General features: G+C 48.7%; 8 protein-coding genes and 1 non-coding gene across 9 annotated transcripts; 5 read left to right on the top strand and 4 right to left on the bottom strand.

The window, feature by feature from the left end:
• Positions 1-119: 119 nt before the first annotated feature.
• Positions 120-2,196, top strand: F5B22DRAFT_585353 (histone acetyltransferase type B catalytic subunit). The gene is made up of 3 exons (XM_047973489.1): positions 120-302; positions 355-630; positions 690-2,196. Exons 1-3 carry the CDS (start codon positions 290-292, stop codon positions 1,895-1,897), a joined length of 1,497 nt encoding a protein of 498 aa, XP_047835694.1. The 5' UTR covers positions 120-289; the 3' UTR covers positions 1,898-2,196.
• Positions 2,105-3,647, bottom strand: F5B22DRAFT_153467 (pyrroline-5-carboxylate reductase). The gene is made up of 3 exons (XM_047969168.1): positions 3,433-3,647; positions 2,664-3,377; positions 2,105-2,524 (listed from the first exon to the last, which is right to left on the bottom strand). The coding sequence occupies exons 1-3, from the start codon at positions 3,494-3,496 to the stop codon at positions 2,313-2,315; spliced, it is 990 nt and encodes a 329-aa protein (XP_047835693.1). The 5' UTR covers positions 3,497-3,647; the 3' UTR covers positions 2,105-2,312.
• A 654-nt stretch (positions 3,648-4,301) lies between these two features.
• Positions 4,302-5,961, top strand: F5B22DRAFT_585351 (CTD kinase subunit gamma CTK3-domain-containing protein). The gene is made up of 3 exons (XM_047973488.1): positions 4,302-4,682; positions 4,807-4,983; positions 5,069-5,961. Exons 1-3 carry the CDS (start codon positions 4,527-4,529, stop codon positions 5,582-5,584), a joined length of 849 nt encoding a protein of 282 aa, XP_047835692.1. The 5' UTR covers positions 4,302-4,526; the 3' UTR covers positions 5,585-5,961.
• Positions 5,962-8,431: 2,470 nt separating this feature from the next.
• Positions 8,432-8,533, top strand: F5B22DRAFT_t16. The gene has a single exon. It is a non-coding gene; the product is annotated as a tRNA-Met (tRNA).
• Positions 8,534-10,630: 2,097 nt separating this feature from the next.
• F5B22DRAFT_153386 (WD40-repeat-containing domain protein) lies at positions 10,631-13,261 on the top strand. The gene is made up of 4 exons (XM_047969167.1): positions 10,631-12,084; positions 12,136-12,498; positions 12,568-12,913; positions 12,967-13,261. The coding sequence occupies exons 1-4, from the start codon at positions 10,985-10,987 to the stop codon at positions 13,198-13,200; spliced, it is 2,043 nt and encodes a 680-aa protein (XP_047835691.1). The 5' UTR covers positions 10,631-10,984; the 3' UTR covers positions 13,201-13,261.
• A 674-nt stretch (positions 13,262-13,935) lies between these two features.
• F5B22DRAFT_585332 (uncharacterized protein) lies at positions 13,936-15,818 on the bottom strand. Its single transcript, XM_047973487.1, has one exon. The coding sequence runs from the start codon at positions 15,591-15,593 to the stop codon at positions 14,316-14,318; it is 1,278 nt and encodes a 425-aa protein (XP_047835690.1). The 5' UTR covers positions 15,594-15,818; the 3' UTR covers positions 13,936-14,315.
• Positions 15,819-15,979: 161 nt separating this feature from the next.
• On the top strand, positions 15,980-17,732 carry F5B22DRAFT_153373 (uncharacterized protein). The gene is made up of 2 exons (XM_047969166.1): positions 15,980-16,915; positions 16,992-17,732. Exons 1-2 carry the CDS (start codon positions 16,131-16,133, stop codon positions 17,512-17,514), a joined length of 1,308 nt encoding a protein of 435 aa, XP_047835689.1. The 5' UTR covers positions 15,980-16,130; the 3' UTR covers positions 17,515-17,732.
• Positions 17,733-17,764: 32 nt separating this feature from the next.
• F5B22DRAFT_153369 (siderochrome-iron transporter MirC) lies at positions 17,765-20,537 on the bottom strand. The gene is made up of 3 exons (XM_047969165.1): positions 19,631-20,537; positions 18,821-19,570; positions 17,765-18,749 (listed from the first exon to the last, which is right to left on the bottom strand). Exons 1-3 carry the CDS (start codon positions 19,941-19,943, stop codon positions 18,016-18,018), a joined length of 1,797 nt encoding a protein of 598 aa, XP_047835688.1. The 5' UTR covers positions 19,944-20,537; the 3' UTR covers positions 17,765-18,015.
• A 1,130-nt stretch (positions 20,538-21,667) lies between these two features.
• Positions 21,668-25,041, bottom strand: F5B22DRAFT_632836 (von Willebrand factor type A domain-containing protein; the record flags this gene model as incomplete). The annotated part of the gene is made up of 5 exons (XM_047976746.1): positions 21,668-22,919; positions 22,970-23,687; positions 23,764-23,999; positions 24,063-24,729; positions 24,786-25,041. The coding sequence occupies 5 exons, from the start codon at positions 25,039-25,041 to the stop codon at positions 21,668-21,670; spliced, it is 3,129 nt and encodes a 1,042-aa protein (XP_047835687.1).
• Between the last annotated feature and the right edge of the window lie 370 nt (positions 25,042-25,411).

Here is a 25,411-nt window from a genome sequence, read left to right as displayed (position 1 = left end):
ATATGTATAGGTATATGTAGGTACCTACCTAGGTACGTAGATACATTTAGGGTACCGATACTCGAGAAAAGTACCGCCCAGACTAAACGTCTACCTAGGTACTCTATGTGTACCTATGCAGGTAAGTTACCTGATCCACTAAACGCGCCTCGCTACTTCTTACGTATCTATATCTATCGACGCGTAAATTGCCTGCTAGTCTAGCTAGTGGTCAGTGGTCACATATCGCAAATCATTTTTACTCAGTAATCGCCTATCCCATCATCAATATCGCAGGAGCGCGTTCGCTATGGAAGACGAATGTATGTATACTATGTTCGTTTGGTTGAAGGCTTGACTTAACTCGCTCCTTAGGGACGCAAAACGCGAATGAAGCCCTCACGATCTCGCTCGTGAGGCCCTCCGCTTCGTCAATTGAGAAGGTCTCATCTTTCAACCCCAGGTTCACTTACCCCATATTCGGCGAAGAGGAGCGCATTTTCGGATACAAGGGCTTGAAAGTCAACCTTCAATATGACGCTAGAAATCTTCGGCCACATCTCTCTATCTCTTCATCTAAAAAGTTCAACTCGGTTGGCGAGGTGGAGGCCGTCAATGTCAGAGATGTCATGAAGGAGTTTCTCCCAGGAGGTTTGTTTCTCATTCCGCCAAGGTCACATCCATCAGCTATGCTGTCTAACACCATGAAGTTGCATTCCAGACACGGTCCGAATATGAGAAAGCTCTGAAGGATGTGCAGGACACGTGGGCCCCTCCTGGTACTCTTGTCAAGACGACCGAGAAGAACGGGGAAACTTACGAGATATGGCGAGGAACTCTGGCTGACCCAGCTGTCAAGCAACTCATTCGGCGTGTCCAGATTACAGTTCTATTTTTTATCGAAGGTGGTTCTTACATTGGAATAGACGCCGATGGCAATGATGACCCCGAATATTCGCTCGCGAGGTGGACTGTCTTCCTCGTATATAAGAAGCAGGCATCATCTGATGCTGCAGAGAAACATGAATATATCTTCCAAGGCTTCTCTACAGTGTACGATTTCTGGATGTACCAACTACCTCTACCACCCAGCAGCACGCGTGAGACGACGGCGCCGATACAACCAAGACGTGACGACTCCTGGGAGCTTCCTCAGGGTGATCTAGATCTCGCCAACCTCCCCCGCCGCGCCCGAATCTCGCAGTTCATCATTTTGCCTCCTTACCAAGGCAAAGGTATCGGCGCTCTTCTTTACGACACCATTTTTGACTTGTACATGGCGGATGAGTCTACGAAGGAGATCACCGTTGAGGACCCAAACGAAGATTTCGACTTGCTGCGGGATATATGCGACCTCAAATATCTGCGAAAAAATGTCGCAGAATTTACAGCCTTAAAAGTGAATAGCAACATATCTATTCCAGAGAAGGGTGGGCTCCTTCATAACAATACACAAATAACATCAAACGATTCTGCGGGTTCCTCTGCGGATGGTATTGTAGATGTGACTAAGTTAGAAGAGATCCGTCTCAAAGCAAAGATGGCGCCTCGGCAGTTCTGGCGCCTAGTGGAGATGCACCTGATGTCGACACTCCCAGCTTCCGTACAACCACAGGCTGATGCTGAATCTACGCGGCCTTTGCCATCCAAAACGGACCAGAAGATGTACTCCCTCTGGCGGTTGTTACTTAAGCAACGTATTTACCGTCGAAATGTCCTCCTTCTGAGCGAACTTGAGACGACAGAGCGTATTATTAAGCTCAATGAAACCGTTAACAACGTGGAATGGGAGTACGCTAGGATTCTTGAGCGGGTGCAACCCAGATCTGTTGCTACTAATGGAAAGCGGAAATCAGATGGAGAAACGGACAGTGAGGAGATCCCATATAACAAAAAGGCCCGTGTCGATGATGCTTGAAAGATCGCTGGAATGTATAATAGGTGGGCGATGGAGTTTTGGCGTTACAGATGTTGATACCTGCATTACATTTGATTTTCACACAAAGTCTGCGGGAAAGAGAATCAATCCGGCTGTGTATCTTCTCATTGCATGACATTACAGTATGGCTGCGCTTGGGATACGTCAATACACATAAACGGGCATGTTTCTAACGTAGTAGCTTCTGGGCAGCACGGCACAACTTAGGGGTCCCTAGGGATGAGCACAATGATTTGCGCAATCGCATGGTTTATTCCAAGTATTAAATAAATCATGGACAAAGACTGAATATATGATGACAGTAGTACATAAGATTAACCGTCGTGTGAAGAATTCAACCGCCAACTCCATCTATATGCATCATTAAATCTACTCGAAGCATTCCCTCCTCTGCTCAATGTTTAGTACCATTCACGCCCTGTTGACCTTGGCCTAACTGGCTCGCCACGCAGGCAGCCTCTCGTACGGCTTTCGAAACCGTTCCACGAACGCCTGCCTCCTCCAAAACCAGAAGACCACCAATAGAACATCCGCCAGGCGTACAAACTTTCTCGCGCACAAGTGCAGGGTGCTCACCACTGAGAACTAAGCCTGCAGTACCTCTCACTACAACACTAAGAGTCAGTAATTATAATCTCAAAGCATGATACATAAGCGGGTTGAGGTTACGTAACGTATTCAGGACATAGTTTCCGAAGAAAGCTTTTGCCTACATGAAAAGAGATGAATCACAAAAATCACTTACTCGTCTGCGCCGCCATTCTCGTAGCCTCGGCTCTAGGGAGGCCCATGGCTACAGCGCCATCAATAGCAGCTTCCAACATGAGAGAGAAGAAAGCAGGGCCAGATGCGCAAAGAGCAGTAGATGCGTTCATCTTAGCCGCAGGTAGGTAGACGACGTCACCAATGCGCTTGAAGATCCAAGTGACGAGGCTCGAGGTCTGGGGCGGCAGCGGGGGCTCGCTATCTGCGATAACAGTCATACTTTCACGTACGGTGCTAGTGGTGTTGGGACAAGCACGGACGATACGACACCGGCCGTCAACCTCGGGGTCTTTCACAGGCACGGCTCCGTGCAGAATGATCTCCAGCTGCTGTACGGTCACGCCAGCGCAAATGCTGATGAGGAGCTTTCCGTGCAGAGCTTTAGTCATGCCAGGTTCATTCAGCAGGTCCTCAATGGCGTTGGGCTTGCAAGCCAGTAATATAACTTCTGCCTTCATCACGGCTGCGACATTGTCTTTCTGAACGACCTTGACGCTAGCACTGTGCTCCCAGAGAGCTTGTTTCACACGCTTGGCGGACTCGGGGCGCCGGACGCAGGCGATGAAGCGCGAGGGCAAGCGGGATGGAACTTCGTCTCTTGGTGTCGAGTTGCCAGAGGTCTGGAGAGGTCGTGGGCCGCTCATCTCCTGTAAAGACGAGAGGATGCCAGAAAGGATAGCGACACCCATGCTGCCTAGGGTATGTCAATTGTGTGCCGAGCAGATTTAGGAGCGCATATTGACACTTACCACAGCCTAGGACGGCCATTGTGAGGTCCGCCGCCTCATGAGCGTGTTGTGTAATAGCCAGCATCCTGAGTAGTGAATATTGTGATGTTTCTGTATGCTCTAATGGTTCCGTCTATGAAACTTTTAAGATTGAAGGAATGTCGAAGGAATGTCAAAGGAAAAGGAAGACGGAGGGAAAACCAGAATAGTTGGACAAGTGGGAGAGAGATAGACCATAGGAGAAGTGGAGGGAGAGCTCGCGTGCGCCTTCGTTATCGCAAGCAGTAGTAGAAGTTAGAACAGCAAGCTCATCGGATCAGGACCTAAGCAGTCACAGTTTTATAATACGATTACGCACGAGAATAACACGGCAGCAGGGTGGCAGGCATCAGAGGACGTTAGGATGGAATGGACCAATGCGCCAATGGCTTTTTATTACGGCTTTCCTAGTCAACACAGGCTCTGACACGTAGTAACGCAGTGTCGACAGGTAAACAGGATCTCTTCCGATTTATTTCACCCGGTAATAATAATACTTATATAAAATAATTTTCACCCTACAATGCGTTCTCATTAAGGCAACGTCAGGGGGCCGAGATCGTCCCGACTCCTGGAATTGTTCTATGGGGCTTCCCTTTTTGGCTGAGATGCTGGGCCGGCTAGCCGTATTGGGGTTAGAGGGCATGGTTGGTGCCCAAGTGTGGACGATGGCTCGGATGGCCTGCAGCGTCAGAATCGGACTAAAAATCCCCTGGAACCCTTGGCAGAGCTGGCAGGACTGGCAGAACAACGAACCCTGGCCGTCCTCTTGGCACGCTGCACCCGCGACAGCCATGCCATGCCATGCCGGGAGCTCCCCGCGCTGAGACACGCACGCCAGCCGATCGAATTTCTCCATTCTCCATTCTCCATTCTCCATTCTCCATTCTTCATCCATCGATTCACGATTCACGCTTCACTCTCTACCTATCTAGGAATGCACCTACGTAGGTAGATAAGATAGGTGGCCTTCTAGACGAGGCTGCGGATTCGTTCCCTTCTCGACCTCACCACCACCACCCCCACTCGCCCACACCACATTACCTACTCTTCTATGCCACCTAGGTAGTAACACAATGGCCGACCCCTTCGAAGTACGCATGCGCTTCAGCTCGCAGCTCGAACACCTTAATGCCAGTACCACCTCCGCGCAGAAGGCTGCTCAGTATGCCCTCAAATTTAAGGATATGGACGAAGATCTGCATTCATGCATTTTGGAACAGCTCGAGAAGGTGCACACACAGTCCTTCTTTATCCCCCCTCTACTTTGCCGCTGGCCACATCCATCCGCAGGGGGTGCTAATGCCATGCGAAGTTCAAAGGGCTGATTGCTAACGCTGGCTGCTCGTTCCACAGACCAACATGAACACACGAGCAAATATAATGTATTTCATCGAGCACCTGCTAGAGATGGCTTCGAAAGAGCGACACAACGACTATGTGCGTATGATGCAACGGGACATTATCCGAGTCGTCGATGCTGTTTGCCCCGAAAATGGTTCTGGCGCAGCAAATGTCAAGGTGGTCCGCAAGGTATGTTTCTATTGTGGGAAAGACCTTATGAACTTATTGTCCAATCGCAGCAGACAATTGACTGACTGTGTGCCCCTCTACCCAGGTTCTCCAAGGTCTCCAGAACAAAACTATCCTTCTCGAACAAACCGTGACAGAAATCGAGGGGTGTCTTAAGGAACGCGACACCTCCGCCCATGACTTCACCCTCTCCTCTCCAACTAACGGCAACGAGCCCTCCGCCGCCCCAGCCTGTACCGCAGATCCAGAGGTCGGTGGCGCTCAGGCCACACAACGCAACGGTGCTAGTATGAAGCCAACGAGAAGACAAGTCGAGCAGCGCATAGAAGAAGACCGTGAGCGACACAAGCGCATGCGCGAGAGCATGTGGGTAGTTCCTCCGGATCCAATCGAGCAGGCGCACAAGTTATTTGCCGAAACCAGCGATCTCGGCGTCGACGACAGTATACTCGGGAACGAAGAGATAGCAGCGCTTCGCGCCCTAGTTAAAGACGCAGGATGTGGGCATGAAAATAGAAGCAGGTGGGAGGGACGGCCGCGATCCAAGCCCCGGCCCCGGCCCAGGTCCAGAGCGACGAACGGTGTGGCTAGGCATATCTAGGATATCTTCCAGCAGCTACCGTTAGAATGGGAAGGGATACCATGGTTGTATGTTTTGGAGGAGAGTTAATGTGTTGTTTACATTGGGAAGCATTTAGGCATTGCGAGGTGTTGGGGACTCGGCAAAATGGGTTTGATCAAATGCATGACTACGCAAGTGTGGTATTTGGCGAGAGTGATGAATGGAGTGCTGGTTTAGGACGAATTATCGCATTTATTTGCACTCCTTCCCATTATTTTACCATATGTAACTATTAGTCAGTCTACCAAGTCATGATACCACATCAAAGAGTTAGTTGTTATTATCATTTACAGATATGATTTACTTTGAACTTTCATCAATCTCTCATACTACAGTGTGAATTTCTCCTAGTCTCAGGGAAAATAAGTCATGTCTAGAAAAAGACCTTGGGTAGCGTGTTAGTCAACCCCAATACAGCTCAACATCTCAAGCTTCTCCATACGAGAAATCAATGGACTTAGGCCTGGATTGATCATCAGCAGGCTGTCTGCGATCCTTGAATCTTATGCTGTGCTTCCCGAATTATACGCGAGGATGATCCCAGCGATCCAGTCCGGTACCCTAGTGCTGATATGGGCATGTTAAGATTTAGGGAGAACAAAATTGTCGTATATAAAGTAGATTACGGAGTCGCAGCGGGTACGTCCCATCACACACCGTGGTCCTATTCACGTTAACCAGACTACTTAGCAGCGTCTTGTGGTCTGTTGCTTGATTTCCCCCTACATGTATATCTTCCTCGTCATCGTAGTACGGTATCTCGTTAAAATCGAGCTCTTATTCAAGTTTCGTTAGGTGTTGGTAGCACTCGAAGGCAATATATATTACGCAGAATAGCCCACTTGGGTTGCAGTATCATATACATTATAGTAGCGATAGTTCCTTGTGTTCTTGGTCCTTCATATAGGTAGTGCAGTTGATATGGGATATGTGACACTCACCCCGTCAGTTGACTTGTCAACAATTACAGGAGCGAGATTGGGGCATGGTATTGGATTTCATCTTTGAACGGCATGGTCTTTGGCAGGCTCTCTTTCTCTAAACTCCTAAGTGTATGCTATTTCTAGATGACCTCTTGCTCCCCGCCATCCTTCGTCAACACGTCATTGCCAGGTAGCTTTTTGACTGTCGAGGAAGAGACATTTGTGTATTGGTGATTAACTAGTTCTAAAGATTCAGATATGCTATGACAGTGTGGTCGCTGTAGCGTATATGTGTTCTTTCCGAGTATAAGCGACGGGTAATCGTGCCTTTCAATCTTGTGAATATGATTTTATATAATATTACGCAATTTAGTAGTGCAATTGTTGTTCCCATGATTTTCGCTATTCCAAACACGATGTCGTGAACCTTCTAAGAGACGGCTCCAGTTTGGTTTCACCAGGAAGAGATTGCCTTCTTCTTACTACCAATCTGCATTACGATGATATAGAAAACCCCGGAGATACTAGAATCTCATATATATTCTGCGCTGTGCCATTATCGAGGCTTCAGAAGCTTTCGTTGATGAAGAAGAACCCGTTCTGGTGTGATTTCTCTGCTATTTCAGGGCTATGTGCCTAGAACACTAGCTTGCCAGAATCAACCAGAGGTGACGATTGCTTCTTAGACATCATGTATCCGAGCTGAACGGCTTACAAGATTCAATGAAGGCATAGACAGAATCTTTAGGAACGTGCTTTATCAGAAGGGAAAGATAAACGGTGATTAAGCGCATTTCGGGTTATCCATCACAAGATAACAAGCTAAACTGAGGTAGCCAAATGTATATGCAGGGTTGGCAATTAGTACGTACTAATAGTACGATTAGTATGCATTAGTATTGCCAATAACTTCGCAACCATAATACATAGAAAAGCATATTGAGTAGCTTTTTGTAGCCCTATTCCTAAGGATTCTAATAGTTATTTTTTTATTTTTTTAAATCAAGTATTCGCTTAGTAATCAGCATTAGTATTAAAATTAATACTTTAATATTCTACTTTTAGTACTAATCAGTACTAAGGCATTTATAAAGTGAATACTTAATTTAAAAAATTAAAAAAATAACTATTAGAATCCTTAGGAAAAGAGCTTTTAGCTGAATCCTTATATAGGCTTATATGTATTTCGGCTGTAAAGTTATTTGGAAACAAAGAAAATGCAAAAATACTATTAGTACTAGATTTGCCAACCCTGTGTATATGCATCGGAACTCTTAGGACATATTACTATGAATCTGACAGCGGTACGTGGCAGAGTCACACCATTGTTGTTATGGGGTGGAAGGTCGAATACTTACCAAGGCCTTTTCAATATAATACTTTACTTAGCTGATCTATGTAGAAGCTCAGGCCTCTCTTGCTACTCCAGGAGGTTCTATCAACAGCACCAAGCTCTGGCCTGAACTCATCGATCTATCCTTTGGTTATTCCTAACCGAAATAAAAGCCAGGGAGCCGGATTCTCTAGTATCTAGGTAGCGATGGATATTTCGCTGGTAATGTTCACATAAATAGAGCTGGACATCCTGAACAAAAGGACATATTGGTGTCTCGTCTAGCTTAGCATTGTTTGCTCGCATAAGCAAGGCAACAAATGACACGAGACTATAGCCAACCGAACAATGGGGGATGTTGAGCACAACCAATTCTTGAAACGGCCGCGAAATTTATAGAGACATAGCACCACCTAGAATTAGTTTCAAATTGTTAGATAATAGCCTGACATTAAGTAATGTAGACGGGGGCAAGGACAACCATGGAATAAATAAGGTTATCTCGAGGTAACCGATCTTAGGCTTCTAGAGATAAGCTACTTATGTTATTTTATTAACGGATTACTATCAGTCTTCGTGGCTCAGTTGGCTAGAGCGTTGGTCTCATAGAAATATGATTCGATCCAAGATCGGGTAATCCAAAGGTCGTGAGTTCGAGCCTCACCGAGGACAACTATATATATTGCATTCATCCCTCATGGAACTTTTGTCAAAATTGGCTTAGCAGAAAGCAACCGATTATTTTTTGAGCTGTACGAAACTTACAACGATAGCACGTGATTGATACTCATAGCCTGCTATGTGGATCCATCCAAGGATCATGGTGTAACTTGTTTATATAGGGTTCATGTTTCATGAAGGCGAGTAATGCATAAATGACAACCCGGCGCTCATTACTGGAACCAACAATGCTCTTGACTTTTCGCGCTGAAATACTCTTCTTGGATCTATCTTTGGTGGAGCTGACGAAGCTTGCCTCGTGTTAAAAATGCGTATTAAATATCGTGAGGGTAATCTTCTTTAGCACCAGTAAGCAGCGGCACTAACACAACTTTTGTATATGTCCAAATGATGAACGAGTCTCTCTGTTGTCTATTCGCTGTCTATGAGGTATAGCAATCTCTCAACGATGAGCAGCGAGTTATGTATGTGGCTTTTTAAAGACCTTCAAGTGATACATTCATCAAATCGCCTATTTCGTGTACCATGTCAAGGAAGGCTGGAGGCGACTGAGACTGTTTCATCGGGAGAAGTCAGCTCCAACGGCAATTGGGAAGGAATGCGCTGCCAAGATGCCCAATCGGCATCTCCGCCCTGAAAAGAATCCCTATCTACATGCTGCCTACACTACATACCTATGTGGGCGTGTAGATACCGTAAGTAGGGATCTAAGTATGTATTATTTTGACCTACTTGTCGACCAACTTGGTTGGGTGTTGATGATAGGCTGGATATGTGGCAAGGCGTGTCATTTTGGGTAGGTAGCGAGTAGAGCCACGAGGATGACAGCAATTTAAGCACAGGATGAATAGGTAATCGCAATGCGTGGGGGGCAGAGAAGGGCTACCCATCACTTTTCTTTACTTATTCCTACTACATACATACTTACATGCAGTAATTGTAAAGCTACCTACATAGTCATTACTTAAGGTATAACCCCATATATTCCAAGTTTCATGCTTGAAATCAAGGACACAAGCGCACACCACGCTATTAATTGAACTAAAGTACGTAGATAGTACTCCAAGTGTACTATGTAAGGAATGGCGCGCATAGGTAGATATGGGGTAGGTAACTTGGGTTCTCGGGTGTGTGACACGATTATTGCTACCTACAGTATATATGCTGTGTCGGCGAATAATCGCACAGTACCTACCTAGGTACTCCTGTCACCATCCTTCCTTTGCTCACCCCTGTCTCTGCTCTGTCTCTGCTCACTCTCTGTAGATGGGAATCTGAGGGCAGGTTGAAGGGGGGTACCTTGGGTATCATCTCGTCACAGTTCTCTTCACACGGTAAGACCCGTTTCCCACTTCAATTCTTCAACCTGCCCTCAACTTGCCCCTGTCCTGTCCAACTCCTCAACCCGCCCCCCCGGTCTCTGCGCCTGTCCCTTTCTAAATTGGCGCTCAATGGCCGATCCTAGTCATCTCACTCGACCCCGTGCAGACCCGTGGCGCCTGGCCCCCCGTCCATCATCCCTCATCGTCCCTTCGAAACGCTGCAGAAAAGCCTTGTCTGGCACTCTGCGTCGCCTACCTACTACTATTGTCCTCCTCATCCAGACTCAGACTCATCCTTCTTCTTCCCATCACCGCCTCGTCCCTTACCGCACTCGATCGCGCATCCCGTAGGAAGTGCTCGTCTGCTGTCGCTTTTCCCTAGCCAGGGCTACCCGATCACTGAGATCAGCAAAGCCCCGTCGCCAACCTCCTGCTCCCTGGCGTGTGGAGACTTTGCTAGCATCGAAACCTCGCTAGACGCCAGACACTAGGCCGGCAAAGCAAGGCATCATCAGGTGTGTTTGTACTGGCGTTCGGCGGATTGTTCTCGAATTGCTCACTCCGGACACCTCAAGACAATGCCGATTATCATTCACCCTGTCGTCTACATTTGCGACTGATCACATCCACCACCGTCACAACTGCTTGTTGTCGCCCTTAGTCCCTAGTACTGCTCCCGTTCCGATCCCGCCGCCCTATTCCCAAGACCTGTTCGGAAAACTGTCCGCCTCCTTGCAACACCACCTACCCATCCATCGCCAGTAGTAAGCCTTTTGGAGCCTTGTCTCATCATCTCCATCACGTTTGCTGGCCTCGCGCTACACAAGATCGTTCTTAAGTTCACTACGGTCAGCCACTTCCTGACATGCAAATAGTCTTAGTCACACCAACCTCCCCTACAGCGCTCTTTGGCTGGATACTATGATCTTTTGATCATAATTGAACCAGAACTTCTTAGTCTGTAGACGGGATATGGTTGCTAATACCGTCTAGATCGCACCTCTTGAATGAACCACCGCTTTTGCCTAGTTCTATTGTTTATAGCAATTCAGCCGCTCTCAGTCAAACGTCGAACGACAGCGAATGATATCAGCAAACACAGCATTACACAGGGATAAACATGGACGGCTATTGTCCATCGCGTAGCTTCTCGGAACGGAGGGGAAGTGCTATGAGCATGAGCTGTGGCGAGGAGTTGACATTGAATCTTCCTGGCGCTGGTCCCGTCATCGTGAATCAGAGGATGGACAAGATGGCCCAACCGAGACCCAGAGGTCCACCTACCCCAAGCATGAGCACACCAGCACCCGAATTTGACCAGCAACAACCTACGGGTTCCCCTCCGCCGCCGCCTACACCGGCTGCTTCTCCTGGTCCGGCTAATATCCAGCTGGACTGGAGCGACGCTGCTGATGATGAGGACTTCTTTCTTGCCCACGTCCGCCACCAGTTCAAGATATCATCCGGTCCACGTCGGAATAGAATTCTCGCGGATCTGCTAAACATGTGCACAACCCAACAGCTGAGCTTTGTGCACCAGTTCGTGAGCCCACTACTCAAGAAGGACCCCTTCACCAGCCTGCCAGATGAACTATGCCTGAGAATCCTATCATTCATCGACGATCCCCAGGTGCTAGCACGGGCATCTCAGGTGTCAAGGCGATGGAGAGATTTGCTTAGTGATGACGTGACCTGGAAGAATCTGTGTGTGAAGCATGACTATGGTCGGCGTCTCTCGGAGGTTGCCTATGGCATGCCAGCGTATGCGACGAGTCGACCTGGTGCTCTGCCACTGTCTGGTGCCGAGCATTCGAATCAAAGCTTTCCGGGCGCTTTACCTGGCTCGTCTTCACTTCACAATGCGTCTAAAAGCGTCGATGGATCTACAAGTAGCGAAGTTGCTACTCGTCCAATACTACGTTCATACAAGTCTCACTTCAAACAAAGATATCTTGTTGAATCGGCGTGGAGGACAGGTGGACGCAACACCACTCGTACCATTACTCAAGACGGAAGGGTCGTAACTAGCTTACATCTAACGCCAAAATACATCGTTGTGGCGCTTGATAATGCGAGAATTCACATCTTTGATCGAAAGGGAAATGCTCTCCGAACGCTGCAAGGTCACATTATGGGCGTATGGGCTATGGTGCCCTGGGAGGATATTCTTGTTAGCGGCGGCTGTGACCGAGACGTGCGAGTTTGGGACATGACTAATGGGTAAGATCGGCACAACTTGGGTATTAATCCTCGACTAATTAAATATCATAGGGCATGCCTGCATACGCTGCGCGGTCATACGTCTACTGTTCGTTGTCTCAAGATGTCTGATGCCAATATCGCGATCTCTGGCTCTCGGGATACTACCCTGAGAGTGTGGGACATTAGACAAGGTGTATGCAGGAACGTCCTGGTTGGCCACCAAGCTAGTGTGAGGTGTCTTGAAATCAAGGGAGACATTGTCGTATCCGGAAGTTATGACGCAACAGCCAAAATATGGAGTATCTCGGAGGGTCGATGCCTGCACACTCTCACTGGCCACTTCAGTCAGATTTACGCTATTGCGTTCGACGGCCAGAGAGTTGTAACTGGTAGTCTCGACACTAGTGTCAGAGTCTGGGATGCTCATACTGGGTAAGTCTCATGATCTACGATCATGTACCATATATATGTACCTTTGTCATTCACTAATTCTTCGAATAGTGAAGCCATTGCTGTTTTACAGGGACATACCTCATTGGTAGGCCAGTTGCAGTTGCGCGGAAATACTCTCGTCACGGGGGGATCCGATGGATCAGTCAGAGTCTGGTCACTCGAGAAAATGTGCCCTATTCATCGTCTCGCTGCACACGACAACAGCGTCACAAGTCTACAGTTTGACGATACGCGAGTTGTTAGTGGAGGTAGTGATGGAAGAGTGAAGGTTTGGGACGTCAAGACTGGGCATCTAGTACGGGAACTCATCACAGCTGAGTCTGTGTGGAGAGTTGTTTTCGAGGATGAGAAGTGTGTTGCTGTGGCAAACAGGGGGGCTCGAGTTATGATGGAGGTATGTTTCACTGCACAAACTTCTGCGGTATCTTCCAACTCTAATACGAACAGGTGTGGTCATTCTCTCCGCCCGAGGATGCTTTCTACGAACGGCCAACTTCATTGCCCCAACGGCTAGCCGAGCCCTCACCAAATGGTCCTTTATCAGCCGATTTCCGGCGCTCCACCCTCGGCCTCAGTCAATCCGCGTATTCAGATGACTCTGGTGGACTAGACGTAGTTATGAGGGATGCTGGTCCGTCTACCGCACCCTTGCCAGGGAATACTTTCTTCCGGGATGATTGAGCAGCTTCGGTCCCGTGCATCTTAAACCTTTTGCTGTCTATTTCCATAGTAGCGTCGCAGCATTCTAGTCTAGTGTACAGCACCGGACACTTAACTATAAGCATTACCGGCGTTATAACAGGTTAAATGATTACCAGAGAAGTTGGTTTCAAGCAATATTGCAAGCGTGATGGAGTTGGAGGAATTATAGGCTTATCGGGACAAGGAAATGCATGGTTTGGCAAGCTGGTGTGAACATAGACGTTGGCCGTTGTGCCATCACATCCGTGTATATTCTCAGGACGCCCTGACATGAGCAGTCCTGAGGGGGCGTAGTTGCGCATATTAGGCCTATCTTGGTAGTCTACCTGGTCTTTCGAGAGCAGTCTGAAACGTCTCAACTATCTTCGCCCAGGTAGACAACATCACTCTAATGAAAATTATTTGGTATATAGGTATTGTGGTACGTTTGAATCAGTGTCTCGGAGCCTTACGAGCTGCCCGCGCCCTTGTATAAGAAAATGGAAGTTCGGTTGTATCTAACATTTGAAAGAAATTTGAGCCTTGTGCATTTTCTAGTTTTATTACCTTTCTCATCGCAAGTATTGGTGAAAGAAAGTCGCTAAATATTGGGTCACCAAGTGCGAGAGGTGAATAGGTAGATCAAGTCCTAGCAGAGACATAGGGCGCCTTATGTTGTTTCTTTTAGGGGTCCTCGTCCTATGTGGCGCTCTACTAAAGATGACTTGCAGTAGGTAGTCGTTGGTATAAAAGCCACGCCCGTGACTGCGACGTGTTTGGGTCTGTGGACTACCTAAGTTTGCAGGGCTAACTCAGCCTCTTCGAATATTAATGCGTGGGATGTGACTGGTAAGTAGGGATGTTAATTGGTCTGCGTGAAAAGACTCAATACCGTTCAGTTTGTAGCGTTTATATGACGTAGAGGTTGGTAGAGATAGATTACACTTGGGTTGTTTTTACAACTTTTGATCGTTGCAGGTATATTGTAGAGTTTGTATACCAGGCGGCTCCAAAGCAAGCTAGACAGTTATTATAACTTATACATGATATTAGCCCGCTCGCGGTTTGAATCACACTGATTCGACGAAACTATGGGTTGTGTATCACCCGACCATTTATACTGTTCCTTCTGCCGGGGCTGCGGAATCAGCGATGGCCATCCATTCTTCAGCCATGGCCTGTCTCTTTCTCTTCTCCCACTTGCTCAACCCTCTCTCCGTCGCCCTGTCCCACTCTCTTAGTCCCAGTTTACGTGCTGCCTCTCTCTTCCCACTGATGGCCGCTTTCTCGACAGACTCGAGATACTTCTCGGTATCTGCCTCGCCCATCTGCTCTAGTACGTCTGCCATCGCCAAGTACCCGTCTGCGTTGTCGAGTTCGGAAGATGCCATTGTGAACATGTCTTTGGCCTTCTCGGTCTCGCCACGTCGCATGCGGATCCTGCCGACGCCGAGGGCGAAGCTCACTTTCCATTGCCAGTGAGGGTTGAAGTATGCGTTTTTATCCCCTTGCAAGGCCGTGCTAGTATCTACGTCCTGCTTTTCCTCTGAATGCGCATGGTCGGTGGTTGACGCAGTCGATTGCCCGAGTTCGTACGCTCGGCGAAACCATCGGAGCGCGCTGATGTCTCCCTCGCGCGTGTCCTCTCTCTCATACATCATGGCGCGCAGTGTACAGGCGTCAGCCGCATAGTCGCCCTCGCCAACTTCGTAATCGGAGCTACTATTGCTGCCGTCGCCGATGCGCTTTAGGATGCGCTCAAACTTCTCTACAGCGGGCTCAAATTGCGGCTCACGCAATAAGTTCCGAGCCAACGCCATACGCATTATAGTGAGTGTGCTTGGCGCGTACCCCAGGCCTGAAAGAGAATGAAGGATGTGCATAGCCAGATGCCCGGCCGTCTTGGATGAAGAGGTCCTTGTCATCACGAGCATCAATGCAACGTAGTGTAATATGTGCGCCGAGAGGGCTTTGCCCTGGCCGCTGTCAGGAGGCGAGCTGTCATCGACGGCGATGAACCGTTGTCGCCATTGGGGTGTGTTTTTCAGCGCCATGTTTACGTATAATTCTGCTGCTTTCTGGTATTCATTGGCGCTTAAATCTGCGCCTGGCATTTCCTTGGCTTTCTCCCAGAACCATTGTGGCGGTATATCGTCACGCGTAAAGCGCACCTTGGCGAATGTATCCCGTGTTGTCGATATGCGGGCTACTTTTCGAGTGCTGTAATAGTGTGCGAGGAAGAAAGTATTGAGCTTTTGTGAGAGCTGTGATGTTGGCATAATTGGCGAGTATATGGGATTGCTCAATGACTTGAAGGATCGATCTACGCGGCTGAGCCGTCTAGTGCATTGAGCACATATGAAACGCCCAAATGACATCGCAAATTGACTCATAACGCTTTTCGCTATTTTGCGTGGTCGCGTATAGTTAATAAGATGAACTAAGCTTGTGAGAGGCACTGAGCAGCGCTTGATCGTTTAGCAGAAACCTCTGTCCGCTCTTGGTGCGAAAAGAGATGATCATCAGGAAGCCAGCCAACTCATGAATACTCAATCACGCTCATCTGAATCTACAATGATATGTGACTGCGACCGGCCAGTATAGAGTGCGAAAGAGAGAACTACCTATTGTACTCTACAAGCTGCGATGGCATTCAGGTGGACGACGCATGGGATGAGAGCTGAGGTCTCGGTAACTGCATATACCCTGGTACTTAAATAGATTCGCCTCCAAAACAGCGGGGAGAATGCCTAAAAAATGATGCCATGCATAAAGAAGCTACTATGTGTTAATCAAGGCATTGGAGTCTTATCTTATCATCAAGCAAAAAAGTTGGGAGAGCAGCCCACTCAATTATCGAGCACTCAGGCAACTTGCGACAGACAACTCTCGAACAAACTAGGTCTATCGTGTTTGGATTATAGCGCATTATGGCCCCGGTTACAAGAAGAGCTGCGAAGGCGGGAACTAATTCACCCACAGAAGGATCGGCGACTTCTACACCCGTGGCCTCAAACGAGACACCATTAGAAAAGCCGATTGCTCTACGAAGCAGGCGGAACGAACGTGGGGTTGAGAATGCCAAAGTAGTGACGCCTAAGAGCAAGAAGCTCGAAGTTCGGATACGAGAGGATGGATCGAGCACGAAAAAGGCAATTGAGGTTCAGATACCCAGCTCAGCTCTCAAGACCCCGCGCTCTCGTTCGAGCCCCGTTCCCGACTCCCAGGAGGCGAATACTGGCGACGATGGGGATCAGAACTTCGAACCCTTAAGCGCTTCGAAGCAATTGGAGGAGGAAGCAAGTCAGAAGCTGGCGTCACAATCGCGCCTGAGAGAGTCTGGTGTAGAGTCAACACCAGTGCCGAAGACAGCAAAATCTACACGGGGTAGCTCCGCGAAAAAGACCCGCGGGGAGACAACACTACAGTCAGAGTCACAGTCGCAGTCGAAACAAGCCGAACCCGATAATGAGGCAACACCAAGGCCGAAAGCTACCAAGTCTTCGCACGTTGTGTTTGGAGATGATGACGACGTAGACAAATTCGTCGCGGCAGCTGCAGAGAAGGAGGGGGCTGTTGCAGAAGCCAAATCTGGGGATAAAGACGAAGAAGGACAGGAAGACAGTGACGATGAGGCACCCGAGGCAGTATCGACAGTAGCGGCTGCGAAAGAGACACTGCAATCGGCCAAGGCCGCGATAAAAGCTGCCGAAGAGTACGTGTTTTTTTCTCTCTTAAACTATCACCTAACTTCTCAGGAAGAAGGAAGAAGATGCTAACCTAAGCCTTAGATACGCAGCAACAACGAAGCGGAAACGACAAGCACGAGACGACCTCCTCAAACAACAAGCTGAGAAGCGGAAACGGACGAAACCCAGTGCATCCAAAAAGGAGGACCTATCAGAGGATGACGATGAGGACGAGAGCAACAAGGACGATAAGGAGGAAGATGAGCGGAATAAATCCTCAAAGCGCCAGAGGAGAACACAAAAGCCCCCTGAAATACTACCGGTCGAGTTCCTGACGGACTCGAGCGACGACGAGGACGACGAAGGGACGGCGCTGAAGAAGATGTTGAAGCGACCGCAGAAGATCAACTTTGAGACGGCCATGCAGGTCCTCGATGCCGAGGGCAAGAAGCCGCGGGACGAGGTCGTAGGTTCAAGGCGGTATCGTGTGTTAGCCCAGCAGGGCGATCCACGGCTTGCGCCTAAGGCGGACAACAACTCGCTCAGGTCGAAGGAGGCCTTGTTACGGCGGGGACGCACTGGCGTCGCTGTGAATAAGAAGAGGGGCTTCTTCGTAAAGCGGTAAAAGCACGCTATCTAGAGCGATAAATACCAATACAAAACGGTTCCGTTGGATCGCCATATGGCATGTTATTATCTATTCGGCCTTTACTTGGGAAACTTGACTAATTATGCATTATTACTCAATTTTTCATCGAAGTTAAAGGTGGACTAGTCCTAGAAGAGTACTGCACCTCCTCTGGTATATTCAATGTTAACCCAATACTCTGCATTTTCTACCATTCCTAGTTGTGTGGAATTTAAACCATGAGCATGCTTTAGCTATTGGTTTGACTATACACTTACTATCGACCTTGTTATTCGGCGGCTTCATGCCGTTACACCTTGCTTACATTACTACGGGAGTAGTATGATAACAACGCCTTGCTGAATCCTTGCCTTTGCTTTTGAGCTAACACTGAAGACCTTGGAATAGTTGTGCGCGTTCATGCTCGCTTGACTAAAAACGTAAATAGCACGTTCTTGGATTTAAATTCTGCTTTCACTCCTATGTTCAGACATTTATCTATTTCTTCTCGTCCTCACCTGTATCCCCACCGATGACCTTACCCTTGACCCCCTGCTTGATGTCATCCAGCTTATAGTCCCGCATGAGGAACGACAGGATGACAATCGGCGCGCAGAAGGCGATAGCGATGGTGAGAAGCACATGCATTGTCTCTTGATAACTTCTGTTGATGGCCATGCGAGCGGCCGAGCCGGTAGGATAAGTAGTGTAGTCGCTCGCTACGTTGACGTCTCCGAAGATGGTACTTGCTTCAGAGAGCACGTCGGCGGGGAGATATTGTGACAGCTTATAGGGCACGAGATGCGTCCACACGGCTCCAGATATGGCTGATCCCACAGCACCACCGATCTCGAGCACCGTTAAGAACACGGCGGTCGCCGCTGCGACCTGCTGGTGACTTGCCGAGGCCTGAACTCCAAGCTGCGCCGGTACGTTCAGCATACCGCCGCCGATACCAACGGCGATCTGTGTTCCGACCAGTGAGCCTACGGTCGTGTTCATCGTGCGGTATCGGATCATCAGGCCCATGCCTAGTAAGTAGATCAACGCGCCCGACGTCACGAAGTACTTATAGTGGCGCGTATACTTGATCAAGAGGGACACGACTATGGAAGTGACTGTCGAAGAGAAAGAAAAGACCTGCGTGATATGGCCTGCGGCTGTGACTCCTTGGTGCTGCACAACGAGAAGATACGAATAGAAGTAAGGCTGGACAGACATGTAGAAGACCACTGCACGGTAATTCATTAATTCAAACGAAAGAGCCAGCGCGAAAGATTTTTGGAATGATTGCTCGACTTACTGAAGTAGAAAAAGGCAATACCACAGCCTGCACAGAAGGTGCGCGACTTGAGCAGCTCAAGGGGAATCAGGGGGTGTGGAGCGAGCCTTTTCGAGCTCTCCCACAATGGGAACAGGATGAGCAACACACCGCCAACCACGATGAGGGCAATAATCGTTGGGCTCTGCCACCCGCCCGGAGCTGACTTGGTCAACGTTAGGGGAATGAGGATCAGAGCAAAAGACGCGCTTAGCAGTATGATACCACCGATGTCCAGTTCATTCCAAAGGTTAGTGACAAATGTGGTAACCACGGTCAAGGGTTTGCCCTTCGCGAACTTGCGCGTGGGTTGCTGCAGCCCCATCCTCCTCGCGCGGCGAGTGTTCAGCAATAGAGTCAATGCGAGGGGCAGAAAGGTCACCGGCAAGATGATGGCCCAGATACCATATCCCCAGCGCCAGGTTGTAGTAGAGATGATGGCGTTAGCGATTATGGAACCAATCCAAGTAGTTACGAGAAAAGGAGTATCAGGTAGACTGGAAAATAGGGCTCGGTTGGGCATATCACTTGTATCGGCGATAAAAATCTGCTGTAGGATTTGTAGACCGGTAGATCCCGCCGAGTAGAATATTTGTGCCGCTGCGAATGTTTGGACGTTCTTTGAGGCGGACTGCTGGATGTAGCCGAGCACGTATAAGATGATACATATCGTGAACGCCTCGAGCCGGCCGAATACGTCGGCGATCTTAGCCATGGGCGGTTTGATGACAGCTAATTAAACAGTCAGTCAGCCGTTCGCCCTTCTGCTTGCTTGCTTTCAGACATACATACCATTAACCACTCCTTGGATAACGTAGACGGTGGCAATGAGCGAGTGGCTACTGAATGAGCTTGTTGCAAAGGCGGTGAGATTGTATGTGACCTGTCCTTCGAGAGAAGTGGTGAAGGCCATGAGGAAGATGCCAAAGTACGCGGCGACCAGACCCCATTTCGACCAAGTCATCGATATAGCTTCCATTGCTTTCACACCCTCCTGCGTGACTTCGGTGCCGCTCGAGGCTGGACGCTCGATATCGGGCGCGTCATCGCTTGGTGCCGCCTTAGGCTCGTCGCCGACAATGTCGGGCATCTTAACGTCCGTCATGTTGGGGGAATATACAGTGCTAATGAACGGCAATAACGAGAAAAGTGGTCTATCACGTAGATATGTAAAAGAGTAGTGTCGCGATCGAGGAAGAGATGGAGCGAATGAAGAGACAACCAAGCAGCATACAGCTGGGAGCCTTTTGACTTTTGTCTTTCCTTCTACCTATCCTCGTGCGTTCTTTTTGACCTTTTTACTTTGGTGTACGTTTGAAGAACAAGTGCGACAGTATGAGAAAAGGCTCCCGATTTATGTATGGTGTGGAGAGTGCAGAGAGAGTGCAGATACGTAGGTTAGGTATGTTCTTCTAAAAAAGGTTTATCAGATCAGATCTAAACTACTTCGTAGCCTACCTAGGTAGGGACCTGCATAGTATCAATTAGATCTGTAAACTTAATCCGTATGCGATCTTCGAGTATCCATTGCGGAGGACTATCATCACCGCAAAGGGTATTCGATCAAGTAATAAAAAAGATAGCTCAATCCTTCCAGTCAGCAAGACACGCGACACACTCGACACAGTACACTACGCGCTAATTACCACGACAGATTGGAGCGAAAGTGGACTGACTTAGTCTAACCGACGGACGGGATGCGCGAGCTGTGATGCTTCGGCATCGCCGCCGTGGTGCATTACCTATGCGCAACGGCCCGTCATGACGTAAGAAAATTAGCCGAGTCAGCGTCTTGTCTCGCCTATTCTCTCGCCATGTCTTGGATATGACCGCGGAACAAAGTGGAAATGCTTACTTAAAACCTAGTTACTTGTAACTTTAGATTTATTACAACGATGATGGCTTCCTTGTACCTGCCAAGGTCTTTCCCTGTAAGGGAATACAGTGAGTGGTATATCTTGGCATGGAAACAATTTAAAAACTTACATGTTCGAAGGGGCGCCAAATCTGCCCTTTGGCTATGAATGAAACACCACGACTCTGGGTGCAACTCACTCACGTATATATTCAACAACGAATGAGGCCACATAGGGTTTCCCGACTAGCTACTACAGTTTCACAGGTTAGGATAGAGAAAATCCCTACCATATCATACTCTGAAAGCCAAAATAGGGTAAGAAGAATCTGTACGTTTGAAACCCGTTTTGAGTCGTAATATTCATACATGCTATATAGCTAGTAAGAGATGGAGTGCGCCTGTGCGATCGACAAGACAAAATGTGTTCCAATCATGCCATGTTCCCTACCCCAAGTACTCGCGCCTTATACTCCTTCACACAACACTGGTACAAAGTTTTGTAGGCTGTCACAAATGAGTATATGAGAGAACGATCGCTGCCTTGCTATCCAACCAAGGCCCGAACCTGGGCTTTTCCAATAAAACAACCGTTACATTGCGCTATCGTATAATCGCCAAAAAATAATAACGAAAATCAAAGGCTCTGCTAATGCAATCGTAGCACTGCGGTGATGGAGAATGAGAATGGTATCTTTGAAGCTGTCGTAAAAGTGCCCAGGGCGCAAATGCAGAAGAGAGACCTCGGCTATTCAAGAAGAGGAAGTGGAAAAAAAGAAAGAAAAAAAGAAGCCGTTAGACGATAGGTTGGTATCGATCAAAGTATATAATAAATCATAGATGGTTGGCAAAATGGGTTCAGATACGCTCCGCCCCAAATAAGTTCCGCGAGAGATGGTTGACTAGCCATATGCGTTGCTCGAATTTAGTGTAAAATGAGGAAATTGTGTTCGTTAGGAGAAGGAGCAAGAATCTTAAGATTCTTCGATAATCCCCTCACCACCTGCCCCGCCCTCTTCCCTCCATTCACGACTTCGTTCTGTTAAACGCTTCACACCTCCCACCCTCGAGGCCCACAGACTCTCGATAGGCGTGCGGAATGTGAATGCTCGCTGGCTGCTAATAACACCGATAGCCTGAAGAACTGCCTTGCGGTTGTCGCGACTGAAGATAGCAGGGTGGTTGATCCATTCTAAACTAGCCTCGAGTTCGGCGTCCAAAGCTGAAACTGTGACGGCGTCGACTGCGACCGAGTTGGTCAAAGCTAGCCCATCATTGGACCGGCTGCGTGGAATGGGCGGCGCATATCCAGTAGTTCCTCCTGACGAATGTGCTGAAGCAGTTGGCGAGGGCGAATGTTTTCGATCAGGCGTGCCCGTAGGTGATGGATCTAGGCCGGGATGCGGTGTAGAAGGGTTGGATTGCTTACCCGGCAATGGTGGGACGGGGCCAGCAGGAACCGGTGGTAAACCTCCTTTTCCAAGCCCCTTTAGAATTGAGCGTGTTTCATTCAAAAGCGTATACGCACGCTCATGCTGTCCTCTAGCGACAAGTGTGAGGGCGCGAGTAAGCATGTCTGACGTCAATAATTCCATACGTCGCTGGACTATATGAGGGTGTGGTGGAATTGGAGGGTTGTTCACCCAAGAAGCTTTCTTCGGGTTACCGACTGCTGGAAGGATGGTGATAGCAAGCAAAGATGGTCTAGGCAGGTGCATCATTGTGCCGTCGCGCAAGATATCGCCCCATACCAGATCTGCTTGGATCAGAGGGACTTCCTCTACCGAAATCGCTCTCTGGTCGTCATGGTCCATTGGCCCACCTAGAGCCTCTAGTCCAGACACAATGGTTTCCCAAGGGTCTTGAGGGAGTTGCTCTTGAGAGGCTGTATCAGGTGTTATGACCAACTGCACAAGTATGTCTCGCTTGTCACCAAACCGCAGATCACCCAGTGAAGCTTCTGCATCCCGGCCCGTGGCACGTTTGGTGATCTGGAGCGCACCGCTGATTTTGTGGAACCTCGCTGGCGAGCCCTCCGGTAGTTTAAGCTTGAGCTTAACGTTTTGATGTGATAGTGACTGGACCGAGCCAAGGCAGCCAGCCAGACATTCCCGCAACATCATCCAATCCTTGATGTAGGTATATGACGCCTTTGTCCGACTAGAGAGTTCGATCATTGTATCCGGTTTATGCGTCATTCCAAGTCCGAACGAATGTATCGTGATTCTGTTTCTAATTAGCCTCAATTCTCAAAAAATGGGAGGATGCTGGCATACTTCGCAGCTTCAGCCCGTGAAACAACAAAATCGACGCTATCCGCATCAGATGTAGATGCGTCGCTGATAAGCATAATAGTCGCAACTGGGTTGTTATATTTGCGTTGCATCAGCAGATCCATTGCGACGTTAGCCCCCTCCACAACGTCCGCCCGGTGGCTTTTCTGTCCCACTGGTTTGATTGAACTGAGGATGTTGTTCCATCCTTGCCATGCCTTCGTTGTCATTCCCACGATGGGGACGCCACCTCCCCCTGATCCAAAGGTGACCAATCCCATTCGATCGCGTTCCCCCAGAGTATTGACCATAAACTTCAATGCATCTCGGACCAAGTTGATTTTTACCCCTTGCATTGAAGATGAGATGGGCACCACAACAACCACGTCGATTGGTACATGGATGGTTGACAATGGGCTTCTGGCGAAAGTTGTGTACTCGGTCGGTGCCGTGGTGACCGACTTAGGACCACCCCATGAGGAGGAAGCGAGGGAGGAAACCCGTTGAGGACGTGTTCCTCGAGCCCAGTCCTCCTCGTCAGTCTCCGAGGTTTCAGCTCGGTCACGTTCAAACCCCGGGCTTCTGACAGGCGAGCCCTCTATCGCATTTAGATCAAGTAAAGCCTGTTGCCAAAGTTTCAACTGATTACGATTATCGAAACGGAGGTGGAACTGAGGAAGCTCGGTAACAGAAAGGCTCAATGTTAGAATATTCTCATCAACTGCTCAGATATTAGGTACTGTCTCCCTCTTGGCCGTAAAAAACGAAGACAAACAAAAAAAAAAATTAAGTCTTACCTGAGCCAGTTTCCATTACCTCGTTCAAATGCTTCTTGATGAGAATAGAACCCTTCAAGGTGCATTTCGTTGTCTTCCTGGGTATCCCATTCTCATCCCATTGCTGTGCCGCAGGGGGGATTTTCTTTTCTTTCACACATATAAGCATTTCAGCAAACAAGAAGCATTCTAATTCCTGCCACGAGATTTTGTCTTTTCCAACACGCAGAGTACCATAGAGGCGAAGTTTACCAAACCTGATCGTTATTAGTATTGACTCCCAGCTGACGAGCAATATATGTGCGCATGAGATAACTCACCGGTTAAACTCTAATCCGTGCCAATTATCGACCTTGTTCCGCAGAGTCTCGGTCATTTCTTCCAGAACCCCCGGTGCTTCATATGGGTAGAAACGTGGTTGAGTGTTCCGTGCCGGCGATGGTGGTCTTGGGGGACTAAACGCTTCCTCAACTCGCATTTGCGGCGTCAGATTGGGTATACCAAGATCCTCAGGGTCTGGCCTCCATTTATTGTCCGCAACCTCCACCGTCACAAGACATGTAAGCGTCTGCTGCTGTCGCGAGCGATTGATGGTTGGAAATTCTGACCGCACTACAACAGAAGGTGCTGGGATTGGGTTACGCGTGATGGCCCTCGGGCTACCCGGTGTCGTTTCCATAGCCTGCAAGTCGTAGTCGTGACGGCGTGGAGGTGGCCCGCTCTGTGTGGTCTCTGGGTAGCCTCCAGAAGACGCGACTCCTGTTGCTTCACTATCACTGCGACCATGACCTCGACCGCCCGCATATCCATCTCGTCCTTGAACGTGATTTCTTGCCACACTCTCGCGACCATTGCTAGGTAGAGACCGCGCATTAGACTCCCCACTTGGCGGTCGCCCGGACTGACCCTCCCAGGTCGTGGGTGTGGGAGTAGTCACTGATCTGTTGTCGCTTATAGATGTAGAGCGTACCATGCTCGTGATTTTCTCTGTTTAGGTGTGATCAGCACCTCGTCCACGTACCAAGGATTGTCATCTCCCTTACCAATATCCAGGACATTGCCTCCACGACTAGTGTCCAAATGTAAAGGTGCATTACATGAAGGGCAATATTGAGAATCAAACTCTTTGATAAACTCATAAAAGCAAGCTTCGTGAGAGACATGTGAACAGGAAAACTGGAGAATTCTCTCTCCACGTAGCGTATGCTCCAGCGGCTCCTCACATACGGCGCATTCGCTGCCAACAAAGGTCCTTTCTCGCCTATTGCGACCCCTATCTGTATTCATCATGCCGGACATCGTAGGGTTCTGACGCACGGTTTCCCTCGAATTCGCAGAGCCTCGGGAGGCGGATGATCGATGGGACGGCGCACGATGAGGCGACTGACGATAAGGCGCACCCAATAGATGACCTAAAAGGATCGAAGTAATCAGCAATGCGCAGTCATAGGTAAGACAAGGTGGCCGTGCTAATGGGTGTGTCTTAGGAGCTTCAAAGCATACGGTATCTATGACTGTGACTGGAACTAAATGCGTGTTACTTACTCTTTTCCGTATAAGATGGGCCACTGTTAGTACTAGCCCAGTCCTCTTGTTTCTTGCGCAGAGAGCGGAGCGAATGTGAGTCGGCGGGGTTAAACAGGTTGAGTTCCCGCAAGGCCGAAACCTG

This window comes from Xylaria bambusicola (genome assembly GCF_022495145.1).
Source record: "Xylaria bambusicola strain CBS 139988 unplaced genomic scaffold F5B22scaffold_2, whole genome shotgun sequence".
NCBI lineage: Eukaryota > Fungi > Ascomycota > Sordariomycetes > Xylariales > Xylariaceae > Xylaria > Xylaria bambusicola.
This window is presented reverse-complemented; position numbering and strand designations above follow the sequence as displayed.